Source organism: Lutra lutra, chromosome 2, assembly GCF_902655055.1.
Source record: "Lutra lutra chromosome 2, mLutLut1.2, whole genome shotgun sequence".
NCBI classification, from domain to species: domain Eukaryota; kingdom Metazoa; phylum Chordata; class Mammalia; order Carnivora; family Mustelidae; genus Lutra; species Lutra lutra.
The window spans coordinates 96,195,854-96,211,024 of record NC_062279.1 but is presented as its reverse complement, the minus strand read 5'-3'; the positions used below and the strand labels follow the sequence as shown (position 1 = coordinate 96,211,024).

The window sequence follows — 15,171 nt, the reverse complement described above, 5'->3', positions numbered from 1 at the left end:
AACATCCAGACAGCATGTGAGAATCCCTTAACAACCTGAATTCAATTTCTAGGGCCTGGAGTCGACATTTTTAAAATCTCTTAGATGATTTTAATAATTGCTTTGGAAACCAGTCATATCTTTTCCTAATAATCTCAGTCATTCCCATCTATACAAGTCTTTTATTCTATAGCATGTATACACACACAAGGGTGGCTGGCTGGCTGTCAGTAGAGCATGCAATTCTTGATCTCAGGGTTGTGAAGGCAAGCCCCAGGTTGGGTGCAGACATTACTTAAAATGTTTTAAAGAAAGAAAGAAAAGAAGAAATACAGAAACTTGATTGTCAGGAGTGAAAACTGTCATCTATTCCCAGAAAATCGAGCATACTAGCTAAAAGCATTATTACTACTCAATTTGACTGGTTTCAAATCCTAAGCCTAATCAATTACTGGCTGTTTAACTCTGGGCATGTAATGTAACTTTTCTTCCTTTTAAAATCGTACTTTCTCAGAGGATCGTTAATGAGAATTAAATAATGGAACATGTGCAAAACAATTAGAGTAGGGCCTAGACAATAACAAGAGCTCAATAAATGTGAGCTTATTTACATCATTATTTTTATTGTTTAATATAGGAAAGAAAGGAGACCCAAGCAAGTTGGAGTAGTCAAAAATTTAAAAGAGCACTTGGTACATGAATGTGCCTTGAAGGATGGTTAGAGGATTAAAGGTTAGAAGAAACAAAGGTAGTAAGCACAAAAAATTAAGAGACCAAGGACTTTACGGTTCAAAATGGGCATTTTGGACCATAAGCTCAATTGTTTTAAGTGGACCCATTTATATGTAGCCAGAATGCCAGACAGAGGAGTCAAGCAATAATTCAACAGATAACAGGAAGCCCTTAACTGTTCTTAAATAGGACAGTAATGTGTTAAATGCAGCATTTTAGAATTTCTACCTGGGCAAACTGCCAGCCTGAGTATAAAGAACCAAACTACAAGGGGATAAGCCAATGATAAAGTTTGGAAACACCTGTGTCTACTAAAATATCAATTATCACTCTGAGAATTGAATACCAATAACCAGAATCTTCCAGAATGGAGAGGTTCATATAAACAGAAATGCCTACTATGAAAAGATCAGAAGAACTATTTGTAGACAATTTAGAAGTTAGTAGCATAGAGTTATGTCAAGAAAATGTCCAAAATCATGAAAATTACATGTGTAATAATACTTGTACATATGTATGAACTTCTTTCTCCAGAACATCTTTAAAGATTCCTAGTTAAGGGACAGAGCATTTGTTTTCTAAAGGACATTTATCCCCCACTACCTTTTCTCAAGAAGAAAAATACTTTCAGAACATATCCACAACCTCCTCTGGCTACTAAATTTTTAAATTTTATTATCTATAAAAGTTAAAATCTCAGAAATCATTTATGAAATACATAGGCTAATTATTGCATCCTCAACAGAACCAAATCATAACCCTTAAATCCCTGATAGAACAAATGGTAAATGGCATTCAACAGTCAATGTCATTAAAATAAAATTTTAGTAAACCAAAATTTAACCAAAACAATTATGAAGAACAACGGCCATTGTTAAATCAATTTTTGGATCCTGGAACAAAAAAAAATGTTTAATAAATCATAGAATTCAAATAACAAATGGTGCAAATTCTTAGCAAGTTCCAAACTCTTCTCATCATATATTTTTTTAAGGTTTTAAAACCTTCTGGGTGTCTCAGTCAGTTAAGCTTCTGCCATCAGCTCAGGTCATGACCCCAGGGTCCTGAGGCAGAGCCCCACATCTAGTTCCCGGCTCAGCAGGGAGTCTGCTTCTCCCTCTGTCCTCCCGGCAACCATATTCACGCGTACGCGCGCGCGCTCGCACGCTCGCTCTCTCTCTCTCTCTCTCTCATAAATAAATAAATAAAATCTTTTAAAAAAATATTTTATTTTTAAGTAATCTCTACACCCAACTTGTGGCTCAAACCCCCAAACCCCATCAGGAGTTGCATGCTCCAACTGAGCCAGCTAGGCGCCCCACTTCCCATATTTAAAAATTTAAGGGACACCTGGGTGGCTCAGTCTGTTAGGCATCTGCCTTTGGCTCAGGTCATGATCTCTTCTTGCGGGGAACCTGCTTCTCCCTCTCAACCCTGCTAGTGCTCTCTCAAATAAATAAAATCTTAAAAAAAAAAAAAAATTACAGCAACACATGAAAGGGAAATTCCACATCCCCTTTAACCACATAAACACAAACATCCCTGGCATCCTTACTCTTTTTGTCACCAAGGTTACTAACACACATACTCTGCTGCTCAAACCAGGGTAAAATGAAGAAATACATTATGCCTCATGCTAGTATGCCTTCACAATGTCTGATTTACTATGTTATTGAAAACGTAACACTTCAGTTAAGCTCCACTGGCTAATAAAAGGTTGATAATGAAAACAGTGAGTTTTCTAGGGGTGAATTTTACTATGTCCCAGGGCCACAGTGAACAGCTCATAATGGTCTCCTTGTCACATCATTTAAAGTGAGCTAGAGAATATTTGAAATCCCACAATGTATCAGGCTCCAGGAGAAACTCCAAAAGTAACAACCATGACTCTATTAAATGTGATTTGCTTAAATTTTTCAGAAAGTCTAAGACGAGGCAATATGCCAAAAACTGTTCAACAAAAAACAAACAAAATCTTTCATATGTAACTGGAAGTAATATGTTAACACTGAAAGGAAATCTACTTAAAAATAGGAAATACATTTTTTAAAAAAGAATTAGGAAATAAATGATAGAGGGTAACTATTAATCAAAACTCCTTATGAAAAAATTCAAAGAACATCATCCCTGGAAATTAATGGTATCATTTATAGAAGAGCAGCACATTTTTATTTCATATGTTCTCATGCAAAATGAAAAATAATGATCCACTTAAAAACAGAAAATCCTTGGTAGACTACTTGTGATTAAGAGCTATAAAAAGTAGAAAAGTAGAAATAGGCCCATCTGATCAGAAAAGATCAAAGTCTGTTGAAATGTGTGCTAGCACAGGTATGAGGAAACCAGTATTCTTATACTGTGGGTAGGAGTGTCTTATAGAGATAGTTGGCAATATCAATCAAAATTATAAATATATCTACCCCTTTGACTCAGCAATTCCATTTCTAGGAATTTATCTGACAGATACATTCATATATATGCCATATATATAAATGCAAGAAATACACTGCAGTGTCAGTAAAACCAGTTGAATAAATTATGATAAATCCAATCAATGCAGCTATACAAAAAGAATGAAGATGTATTTACTGATTAGGGGTTAAGTGAAGAAAACAAAATGCCCCCAAAAAGTATAGTTTTTAAGGATGCTGTTTGAGTTGAAAAGGAGGGTGATAAGGATATATATATATATGTATATACATGTATCTGTACAGATCATCTCTGAAATTATACACAAGAAACTGCTAACTGGTTGCTTCCAGGAAAACTAAATGAAAGGCAGGACAACAGGAGACTCTCCTTTATATGCTGTTGTACCTCTGGAATTTCAAACTATATGAATGTATTACCTAAAAAGAAATATAAATTAACCAAACTTTAAAAGTGGGAAGGGTGAAAGGTTAAGAAGACTGAGTAACAAATGTGACCCAGTAAATAAGTGCTCCCATTGTGGCCTTTTTAAAATTGCCTCTTTTCTCCTTCCATCTAATGTGCTCCTTTCCATTCCTTCCTGTTAACTTTCCCAGTCCATTTTAATCTCCTCCATGTAGGCCTATCAGGGTCACATGTTATAACTATCTAGATTGGCTTCAAGTACTAAATGCCAAAGAGGTTGATGGACTTTGTTCCAGTAATCATCACACAAAATGGGCACAACATCAGATGTTTAAAAAAAAAAAAAAAAGAGTTATTTACAGTAGGGTAGATAACTATACTTACATAAAACAAGAAAAAAAAAATAAGGTGGGGAATGACAGGGAAGTGAACATATGATTTCATAATATTGTAAAAAATTCTTCCAGTGGCACCTGGGTGGCTCAGTGGGTTAAAGCCTCTGCCTTCCACTCAGGTCATGATCTCAGGGTCCTGGGATCGAGCCCCACATCAGGCTCTCTGCTCAGCAGGGAGCCTGCCTCCCCCTCTCTCTCTCTGCCTGCCTCCCTGCCTACCTGTGCTCTCTGTCTGTAAATAAAATCTTAAAAAAAAAAAAAATTCTTCCAAACCTAACTACCTAACTTTAAACACTCATTCAATACTGTCTCTTGTGTCTTTTCATAAATATCTTATTACCAAAAACAAAACAAAACAAAAAAACAAACCCACTGAATAAAAACAGAATATCTGTGAAAAAAAAGTGATTTTCCCACTTCATAATTTAAAAACCAAACCTGAATTCCCAACAGGGCTATGGAGTGGCTCTGCACCTAGAATACCTAAGTTAATGGTCACCATGGTCACTGCTCCTTAACTGCTTAAGCTAATTGCTTTTTTCATTCCCTTATGTCCTTTATTTGCAAATGTATGCATATATTAGTATTTCACATGCTAGGGTCTTATTCTTTCACATTTTATATTATAGAGTCAATATTTCTGTATCCCAAAATTTAAATAAAGGCCTAGAGTCTCACCTACTAAAACTGAAACAGAATTAACCCTTACAAGACACCAAAGAAACAACACCTTCTTCGTCCAGAGCAATGTTTGTTTCTAGAAGAACTAACTCCTATCAGATATTTTCCCCCGTGTAGTCAATGGGAGAAAAGGCCACAACTGATCTTATGTTATCTGGGACTCTGGGTAGGAACTACTGCAAAGAGGGTATTTTGGACAAAGACAACTGGTTAACTGTATATTCACACTGCAACCTGACCAACAACCATCATAAAGAAAAGCTCTTCCTGAAAGTTGTCAAAAATAACTGAAGTCCACAGTCTTCAATATTCTCAGTTTGAGTAGATATTATACTAATTGTAAGTAGGTGAACAAGTTATGTAAAAATATCCTTTATGTGGGTTTAAAATGTTATTCTTGGAACACCTGGGTGGCTCAGTCCGATAAGCACCCAACTCTTGATTTTGGCTCAGGTTGTGATCTCAGGGTTATGAGATCAACCCTAGCATCTGGCTCCACAGCGGGCTGGGCATGGAGCCTGCTTAAGATTCTCTCTCCCTCTGCTCTTTCCACACCCTACCCCCATCCCCACACATGCATACTCTTTCTCTCTCACTAAACAAATAAAGCAAAATAATGTGTTATTCTTACGTCACCCAATCTCCCTATTATTTTCTCCATCACATACAGAAGGCCCACAGACAGTAAAATTTCTCTTATTTTAACAGATAACTTTCCAAAATGCCCAACATTCATTAAAATCTGAAAATCAAGCTCCCCTTTTCTAGAACTACTAATTTACAACAAAACACACTGATAAGATTTTTCATTTATTTACAAATAACAATCCAGAAAAACATCTTCCGAATTATCTTGAGATTCTTTACCTTGTAACCACAATGACAGAAAACCACTTACAAAAAAAAGCAGGTCTCTGTGCCCCACAAAAAAGGTAATTAATATTTTAAAAGCAGAAGATGAACATACATGTGAAATATACATTATGTAGTTATACAAACTAAATCCTTAACTTTCCAACTTGGCATAATGACAGAGTAGTTGGAAGGGACTGTAAAAGAAAATACTCAACAGCTTAAAATTAACAATGGGCCCATTTATTCAAGGTAGGATGGTTCTCCCATTTCAGCTTGAGAGGACTGAAAGTCTCTTTCTATCCTCCTCTAGGAGGGAAACTCTGCAGCTGGCCTGTCTGGAGAATCACTCAAATATATTCACAGCTTTGCTCAAAGTCAAGCAATGGCAAGAAAAGTCTTCATCTTCACTTTCCACTGGAAACCAACACAGAGAAATGTTGACTTTGAGGTATTAAAATTTCATCCTTCAAGGATCATTTCAATTAATTTCTCCTGCAGGAAGCCAACCCCACAAAAAAGCCCACTGAAACTGAGAAACACTTATCTGTATCTTGTAATTTCACCAAATACTGTCTTGTGATAGGTCTTATAACAATGTCTAGTACGACACTTAATTCTTTTCTCCCCAACCTTTTTACCCCCCAATATTTTATACCTTCTTTAATGGTTTCTAGGAAGTATTCCTATAATTCTGAATAAATGAATTCTTGGCAAAATGTTTCACAGCTGTCTTTTCTCCGTTCTGTCTTATACTCCCAAGCCGAGCTCCATACTCCAGAAAGTAGTAAATTTCCTTTGCTTTTAAAATCCAACTAAAATCTTGTCTGAGTTGGTAACAACTAATCCTCTCCTAACTCTTGAAAATCAAAATCATTATTTGTATTAATATTAATTTGTATTAAAATATTTGACCTCATTCTTATCTGCTAAAGAAACAATGTAGATGTTTTATGGAGAATTGGGAGCTCATCTTCAGGAAATTCAAATACTACATTTAAGGAAAAAAACTCTAATATCATAAATCAGAAAACACAAAACAGAGTATTGCAACCTTAAGATGCCATACTTAAAAGATGTTATTCACAAATATATCATCCTTCCTGTAATTCCATCGTGAGGAACATCAACTTGCCAAAATATGGCCTTGAATTGTGCAAGAAATCTCCTATTTCTTCTTATAAAATATACTGGCAAAGACCAATAACCCACACTGCTACAAAGAAACCCATCCCCACATTCCATGGCTTCAAGGCAATTCCATAAATACAGGGTCATAAAAAGGCAGCCTACAAACTGTTGTAGCCGGCACTCCATTTTAAGAATAGGAAACTGAAGACAATGACATGTGATTATATAGTCACAGTAATGTGAGGATGCTTTTAAAAGGATCTAAGACAATCTTGTCTTAGAAACCCACCTACTAAAAAAGAAGGCAAAACTTGTACACTATAGATAATGGGAAAATCTATGTGAAATGTTAAATATTGTATAGTTGGCAAGAAAAAAAGTATAGTTTGCATTCTTTAATACACAAAGTCACACCCAGCACATTCACATGCTAAAAACAACAAAATCTCAGGAAAACAGAATGTTCAGGTCCCAGCCAATGGTCTACTTATCACAAATACATTTGCTATCAGAGGGTTCCAATGTTATAAGGGAATGTAAATAGCCCTATGGAGCTGGACATAGCAACAAATGAACAGAGGAAAAACTGTATGCTTTTGGACTCTAAACATAAATATGCAGCTTCCCAGCTAAGCACAAACTTGTGATTTTTTTTTTTTCAATTCCAGTAGACTCTAAGTAAAAAAAATAACTCCTACGTTACCCATAATTACAGGGCATTTGATATTGCAAGTCTCAAAATATTTTTTCTTCTTAATATTATAATATCATTGTTGTAAAAAATAAGAGCTAAGAGAATACAATGTACCCGACCTTGCTAAGAATTTCATACCTATCATTAATATGAGAAGCACTAAATTAATGTCTTAAGGCATGCTGTCAAGTTTTAATTACTTTTTGACACAATTAATTAAATAATTTAGTGACCACAGAAATATCTCCCAATAATTTTACATAATTAAGGCGGAATAAATATAACTAGAGAACTAAGTAAGATGAGGTGTAACATTACTAATCTTATTACAACAATATAAATTAGTTATTAGGCACACATCTTTATTAGGCAATGTTATAGGCATGTTTGAACTAAACCACACAAGGGGTTAAAAGTAACTACAATGAAAGCCAACAGCCTAGCAGCACAGTTGAGCCAACATTCCCTTCTCTCCTCCCCTCCCCTTCCCATCCTCTCCAGTCCAGAATGAATTGCATGCCCCACTGCACAAGGCCCAAAAAGGTCACAGGAGATGGCAGAGACTTTTGTAAGAGAACAGAAATAACTCAGCAGCTTTGTTACCATAGTCTCTTTTAATCAGTATGTTCAAAATCCTTTAATTAGCACTCTGTCTACACAAGGAAAGTATTTCTTCTGTGCCAAGGGAGGGCACATATGTATGTACACAGTGTTCTGTTTTATCAGCATCACAACATGGAGCTAGGCCTCAAATTGTCTGCCAGGAAACTAAAGCACAGAAAACTCTTTTAAAGGCATGTTACCACAAAACTTACACATCACATTTGCATTTCTACTACCAAACCACACAGTGATGATTTAGTTTGTTTCATTAGGTGTCAATTTGTTTCTGGACTTCTTCCCTACCAAAACTGGATGCATTTTAAACTAAACAATAGCTTCTATAGTCCATTATTTATAAAGTAAGATATTCAAACTTAACATAAATAATGTTAACAGAACATAAAAACAAGACAATAGTAAGGTATCATTCTTTTCCTCATAAGAGATCTTCAGGAAAAGAAAAAAATTGCCTTGCTCAAACAGGAATAAATCATAAGACACATTTTCACATGGATGCTTTCCATTTAAAATTTCATCCAACCATGAAGTCTTAAAACTTAAAGGCTGGATTACATATATGTATTTCCTTGTAAAATCTGATTAACTGGAATCAAGACAAAAATTGGTGGTAAATTAAAGTTAACTGTTTAAAAAATAAAATAAAATAAACTGTTTAAAAAATCCACAGACAAGAAACAAGGAAAACTCCATTAGTAAATTGGGATTAGCTGTATTTTAGCTATTTTCACACGTTACAAACTTAATCTTTCAAAATCAAGTTGTGTGTATATATATTATAAGAAGTAGTGTATGTGTATACACACACACACACACACACACATATAATTAAAAGAACAGCCTCCGAAACTCCTGATTAGAGAAACCACCTAATTAAAGAAACAATATATAGATAAAATTTATCATTAGGGAAGCAGCATAACATAAATCCTTGAAAGCCAGCTCTTCCACACCAGCCATGCGAGCTCATAGCACAGTTTTGTACAATGGGTACGGTACCACTATTTCACAGATTGACAGGAGAATTAAATGAGATGATGCACTTAAACACTTGGCAAAAATCCAAAAGTTTGCTCGCAAGGCTGTTGGGGGTGGGGAGTAATATGTATTCTTAATATATATAATGTATATAATGTAATATGTATTCTTGTGCATTGCACAAAAGTATAAATTGACACAGCCTATCGAAATTATATATATATATATATATATGTGTGTGTGTGTGTGTGTCCATATATATGTGTGTGTATACACACAAACATAAACAGTTGACTCTTAAACACCATGGGGTTGGGGTACTGACTGCACTATACAGTCAAAAATCTACATATAACTTTTGACTCCCTCCAAAATTTAACTATACTAATAGCCTACTGTTCACTGAAAACTTTACCGATAACAAAGAATCTATTAACACATATTTTCATATTATATATACTTTACTTTTATAATACAGTAAGCTAGAAAAAAAATATTAAGAAAATCATAAGGGAGTGCTTGGGTGGTTTGGTTAAGCATCTGACCCTTGAATTTGGCTCAGGTCATGATGTCAGGGTCTTGAGATCAAGCCCTGCAGCAGGCTCCGCACTCAAGTGTGCTTGAGATTCTCTCCCTTTCCCTCTGCCCCTCCCCAAGCCTGCCTGTGCTCTCTCTCTCTCACTCTCTCTAAAATAAAAAAATCAATATTAAAAAGAAAAATGAAAATCAGAAGGAAGAGAAAATACATTTACAGAATTGTATATATATTTATTGGAAAAGAAATCCCTGTGTAAGTGGACCTACACAGTTCAAATCTGTGTTGTTCAAGAGTCAACTGTGTTATACATACACATAAAAAATTATGCATAGATGGTATCCACCACAGCACTCTTTGAAATAACAATACTAGAAACAATATAAATGCCTTTCCATAGGGGACTGGTTAAATGTATGTTACTTCCCTACAAGAGAATTCTACATAGTTGTTTAAAACAAAAACAAAAACCTTTAGGGAAAGTTCTCCATGATAAACTATTGTGAAAAAAAGACATGGAGCAGTGTGTATAACAAGCTACCATATAAGTAAAAGGGGAGTGGATATTCCTATTTATTTGACTACAAAAAAAAAAAGCCCTCTGGAACATTATACAAGCAATTAGTAGCAAGCAGAAATGGTACTTGACATATGTCATGCCTCAAAAAAACACCATCATCATCATGAAAATAAATCCTTAAATTGTATACACAGAATACATTCAAACTAAATCAATAATATAGTAAACAACAAAATCTCAATTATTTATAAGCTGACTATCTAGGAGATCCAAGCCCTCAATCCCTCTTCAAATACAAGTAGTCTCTGGCAATTCTACTGTTGACTATCACCTTCACCAGAAAGTGAGTGGAGGAAGTAACACCCAAAACAGTCATTTTATTTGATATTGATCAACAGTTTTTAATTAACAGCTTCTGGAGCTGAAAGAAACAATGAAAATCCCATTGTGCAGCCTTCTAATATTACATATAAAGAAACTAAGGTTAAGATTCCCCATATTAGTGACAGTTCAAATATTTGAAGTCTACCCCCTAGTTAAATGCTTTCCATTTCCTTATTAATAAGATGGGGGAGACTGAAAATAAGCTCAACTGAAATCAATTATCCTTGCTAAATTACCTCCCCTCCACATCTTTTATTATACATAACTAAGTTTTCCGAGATTAAATCCCATAAGCAATTGTAATGAGTACAGGTTATCCAGAGAATTCAACAACTCAGCTGAAGTTTCCAGGACTAAGCATTGAATGAACATCTGTAATAAAATCTGTGAAGTTTGCTTACACTAGAGATTGTCAGAGGCATGTTGAAATCCTTGCCACCTTGCAGCCGGAAACCCCAAGGAGCTGGGCCAACCAAGGACACACTGTAGTTGCTCATGGCTCTGATAGCTCAAAGTCCAATCTCAGAAAATGAAAGAAACTGTGAAAGAAAATTAGATGGTTAACAAAATGTTTATTTGAAGCCCCATTACCTATTTAATTGTACTTAATATAAACTCAACTAAATTATGTTCAGTATTTTGTTTCAGGGGTATGAGAAGATACTGAGGAGAAGTCTACATTAAGTTCTCATTACAGTCTTTTCAGGAATAGGAATCTATGAGCTAATACACAATTTCTAAACTGATGCCAACTTCCATGGTCTAAAAATTCCGCATCAGAATCTATTTCTAGACATTTGATCAGTTCTATAACTTGCGACGGTATAATTTGTGGCTTCTTGCATACAGACTTTAACTCAAAGTACTTTACAACACTTCATTACACATAGGAGAAAGAATAAGATTTTATTTCAGGTTTAATTCAAAATGATTTTCCCCTCCCCTCTACCGCATGCATTCTTTAGCCTGCAGTTAGTAAGAGTCCTTAAATTCAAAGCTACTCTCTGATATGAAAAGGACTGCAAATCTGTAGACTCTCACTCATGCTTTCCACATGCAAAATTCTTTAAAGTGTTTTTTAATGCACAAAACTATTCTCTCCAATCATAAACAATTTGTATTTCCTCTTATAAGGACATGGTATTTTCAACACTTAGAGCAATATTTACTTTTCCTTTAGACAGACAATGATAGGCAATACTCTAGCAGCACAGTGATATTTCAGTGAGAACTTGCTTCTTATTTTATACACACATCACATAAAGCAAAGTAAAGAATGAGCATTAACCACACAGTGAACGAGACTGACTAAATGGGGTAGAAATAGAAGGTCAATGCATGAAAGGGAACTGGAGCTTTAGAAAGGCAGCAGCACTTCAGTGCTCTTTTTTGTTTTGCTCTAAGTGCACTCATAATGACTCTCATGGTTTTACTTCTATAGGATTTTTAAAAAAAGTGTGACTTTGAGTTTGGTGTTGGTTGGTATGATGGTTATGTGTAGTGGGCGAAATTGGGAGAAATTGATATTTTTTAAAATGTAATACTAAGAAACAATATTATTTTGCCGTTTAAAATGTTAAAAATATAGTGGATGTATAATTTAATCATTTTAAATCACATTTTTTAAAAAACTGTTGAAGACACACTTCCTTGGAAAATCTGTGCTGTTAGACTAAATCACCACCTTGTATTACCAGTCTTAAAATATTTTTCCATTTTTTTAACCATTCAAAACTTTGATCCCATTACACCAAATTAATATTGATACATGTAGGTATGTGAACCATTGGGAATATTAAAAACAAACAGATTACATCTTCTCATAAGGGGAAAATGAGGCAAAACTTTCAAGTCTGGTCCTTAAAGAAAAATTAAACCAGTGAAAAATCTGTACAGTACCTACCCAGAAATGAAATGAGCTTTCCACAGGCATGGCTAATACATTCAGTACTGATATAATACACACAGCGCACTAAAAAGACCCAATGGCCATGCCAGAAGTCAAACTGTTAGATACACATGAACAACACATAATAAGATAATTAAGAGTCACACATAATTTAACTGCTTTCCCGCTGTAATAAAAGATTTTCATAGAACTAGTAAAGAAAGACTGTTTTGACGTTGGCATTTATAATACAAATCAGAAGAGTGTAAAGCCAACAGATATTTCACAGGAAGCCTGCCCCCTCCTTTTTTAATCTTTAACTTGTATCAAGAGAACAATGTGAAAGTTAGGCTCAACTTCTTCTGGACCCACTGTTTCCTACAAGAAAATGTATGCAATTTATATATCAAACCATGTACATACAACTTCCCTTTACTTGGGAATTCCCTTCATAACTTGACTTCATTTATTAAAATTTACTGGCAAGGTCACAGCCACACTACAGAACCAGTGTCGTTTCTAGTATTCTCTCTGTTAGCTTCATTTGCCTTAAAACATTCTGATCCCTATGGAATGTGTAATACTATTATTGGCTTTTTCCAGGTCTCCCCCATCTGGTTATTAGTGCCCAAGCTCCTCCTAAAATACTAAGCAGGGAGGAAATAGTGAGCAGCCTATTCTGCTTTCAAACACGAAGAAAATGTTGGACTTTCCCGTACAGTTTGGGGTTTTCTCTTAGGGAAAGTCTAAACAATGTCTTCGCTTTAATATTTGAGAAGGAAGCTTGGTATTTCCCACGCTTCTATGCCGGCTTCTTCGGTGAATGAGAAGGGGAAAAGGAGAACCCAAAGTGACAAGAAGGGCCTGAAATTAACGAGCAGTATCTTTAGATTCTCTTTTTCCCCAAATTCAGAGATAATGGGGATAGAGCTGAGGAACTAAAGCCACAGGCACATGATGAAAGCAGTCGACAAGAAATTTTCCAGCAGAGGTTTACGCCTAGCCCTGTTTGCCAAATAAGGCTCCGGAGCCGGCTATTTCCGTGGCTGGCAGGTCCGACGTCCTCACCGTCAGGAAGGCGGACTTGGGATAGGATCTGGCGATCACACCCTAGACCTACCCTGCCGACGCAGCCACGAATTTTCTTTCCTAGCTCTGCCCTGTCCAGACGCCCTTCCTTTTTCCACTTACTGTCAAATGCACTGAACGCACAGTCTTACAAAAGCCCCAACAAGTACTCAAGTATTAATAAATCTGGCGATTATGACAGATTTTTTTTTTAAACAAGCTTTATTTCTGGTCGCCCGGCTGTTTCCCCAAACAGGTACGCAATTTTAAGTACCTGGAAGGAAATAAACACTTCTCAGCGCGAAAGCAAACAAAAAACAGCAACAAGCCTTTCCCGTTTAGTCTCACTCCCTACACCCCTGCAGGAGGTGGGTGTACCCAGACGCCAAAGTAGGTGCCCAGCGACGCCCGGCGACTCTCGGTAGCTGGCTGGCCGGCGGGTCGCTGCGGGGGTGCGCCAGAGATCTACGACCCTGCCTCCGCCACACTCGTCCCGGCCGACCCGAGCTCCAGGAACTTCCAGCGCTCGCCCTCTGGCCTTGTGCCCACTCCCGCGCCGCCCTTTCCCGGGAGCTCCTCTTCCCACGCGGCACTCTCACCTCAGCCGCTCCGAAAAGCACCTGAGGAGCCGTCCCCGCGCTAAGCGCGCCCCCTCCTGCTCCCAGCTGGGCTTCCCTCCGCGCACCGGGCGCAGGGAGACCGCTTCCCCCTCTCTTCCCTTCGGGATAGAGGAGCTGCGCATCCCCGACCGGCGGTCACTCACCTCCACTGCGGCGCGGCACTGCCTCCGCCTCCGACTAGCGCTGACAAGTGATTCGAGATGCGTGCGCCGTCCCCACCGCCCGGGGAACTTCCGCCTCCTTGCACTCTCCGACCCCGCCCCCAGGCGGAGACACGCTCCCCCCTCCGCCCCCGCTCCGCTCCCGGCCACGCCCCCGGCCCGGCCGGGCTGCCCCAGACGGGCGGAGTAGGGTACGCTAGAGTCTGGCGCGCGGGCTTGCTTAGGCGAGCTGAAGCCAGTGCTGGAAAACAATGGAGCTACCGAGTTTCGGTGGGGGTAGTCAGGGGATTTCGAGCAGTACCTGGCAGAGGTACGCTCCGCGTGTCTGTTTTGTAATGGACGCATTTCTCTCTCCAGAAACTTTGAATTGGCAAGCAGTTGTTCTGGCTAAAAATAGAAGAGGGCTTTGGATAAATCCCTAGCTATGCAAGTTCAGCGACTACTGCCTGTGTTTTGGAGAGAGCTTTCCGTGCCCAAAGAAGTGCAGACCCTGAAGTTTGCTTGTCAGGAAGGTGAAAATCGGTAACCCTAATAACTAGAAGTTAAGCTCTGTGATCATTCCAGAAGACAGGGATAGAGAGCAAGGGCCAAAAGCCGTTCAACCAGTATATCCTCTTTATTTTGTAAGTCCAACAAATCAGTAGCACACTTTTCAGTTTCTGTAAAGTTGCTGGATTTAGCCAGAGGATTTTACTCATAAACAAACTTAAACGATGTGCAGTGAATATATGGAAAGTAATTTGTTGACTTTTTAAAACTGTGAATTAGGTTATAAGAAGTGAAAAGGACAATTTTTAACCAAAGGGCATATAAAGCAAGGATGAACTTCACGGGGTCCATGAATTCCCTTGATGTACAACAACCTTCTAGAGGAGAAGGTCCAATACTGCTCCAACCAAAACGGTAGCCACTAAGCCACGTGTGGGAATTGAACATTTGAAATATGGCTACATGACAAAGGCCTGAATTTTCTGTTTTATATAATTTTAATTGACATTTTAAAACTGAAGCAGGGTAAGATTTGTGTTAAAGACAACACTGTGTTAAACAAAACTTAATTATACCTAAGACAAATTTAACGTATGACATTTCCCTTC

At 37.4% G+C, this 15,171-nt stretch overlaps 1 protein-coding gene across 9 annotated transcripts in view; it reads right to left on the bottom strand.

Moving 5' to 3' along the window:
- PDLIM5 (PDZ and LIM domain 5) overlaps positions 1–14,192 on the bottom strand; it is a 208,998-nt gene extending 194,806 nt beyond the window's left edge. For 2 of the 9 annotated variants that reach the window (XM_047718006.1, XM_047718008.1), the window contains exons 1-2: positions 14,057–14,191; positions 10,739–10,876 (exon numbers count right to left, since the gene is read on the bottom strand). In XM_047718006.1, the coding sequence (XP_047573962.1) occupies positions 10,739–10,834 (96 nt within the window). In that variant the 5' untranslated portion in view covers positions 10,835–10,876; positions 14,057–14,191. The other 7 variants (XM_047718009.1, XM_047718010.1, XM_047718016.1 and 4 more) reach the window with 6 other exon arrangements.
- Between the last annotated feature and the right edge of the window lie 979 nt (positions 14,193–15,171).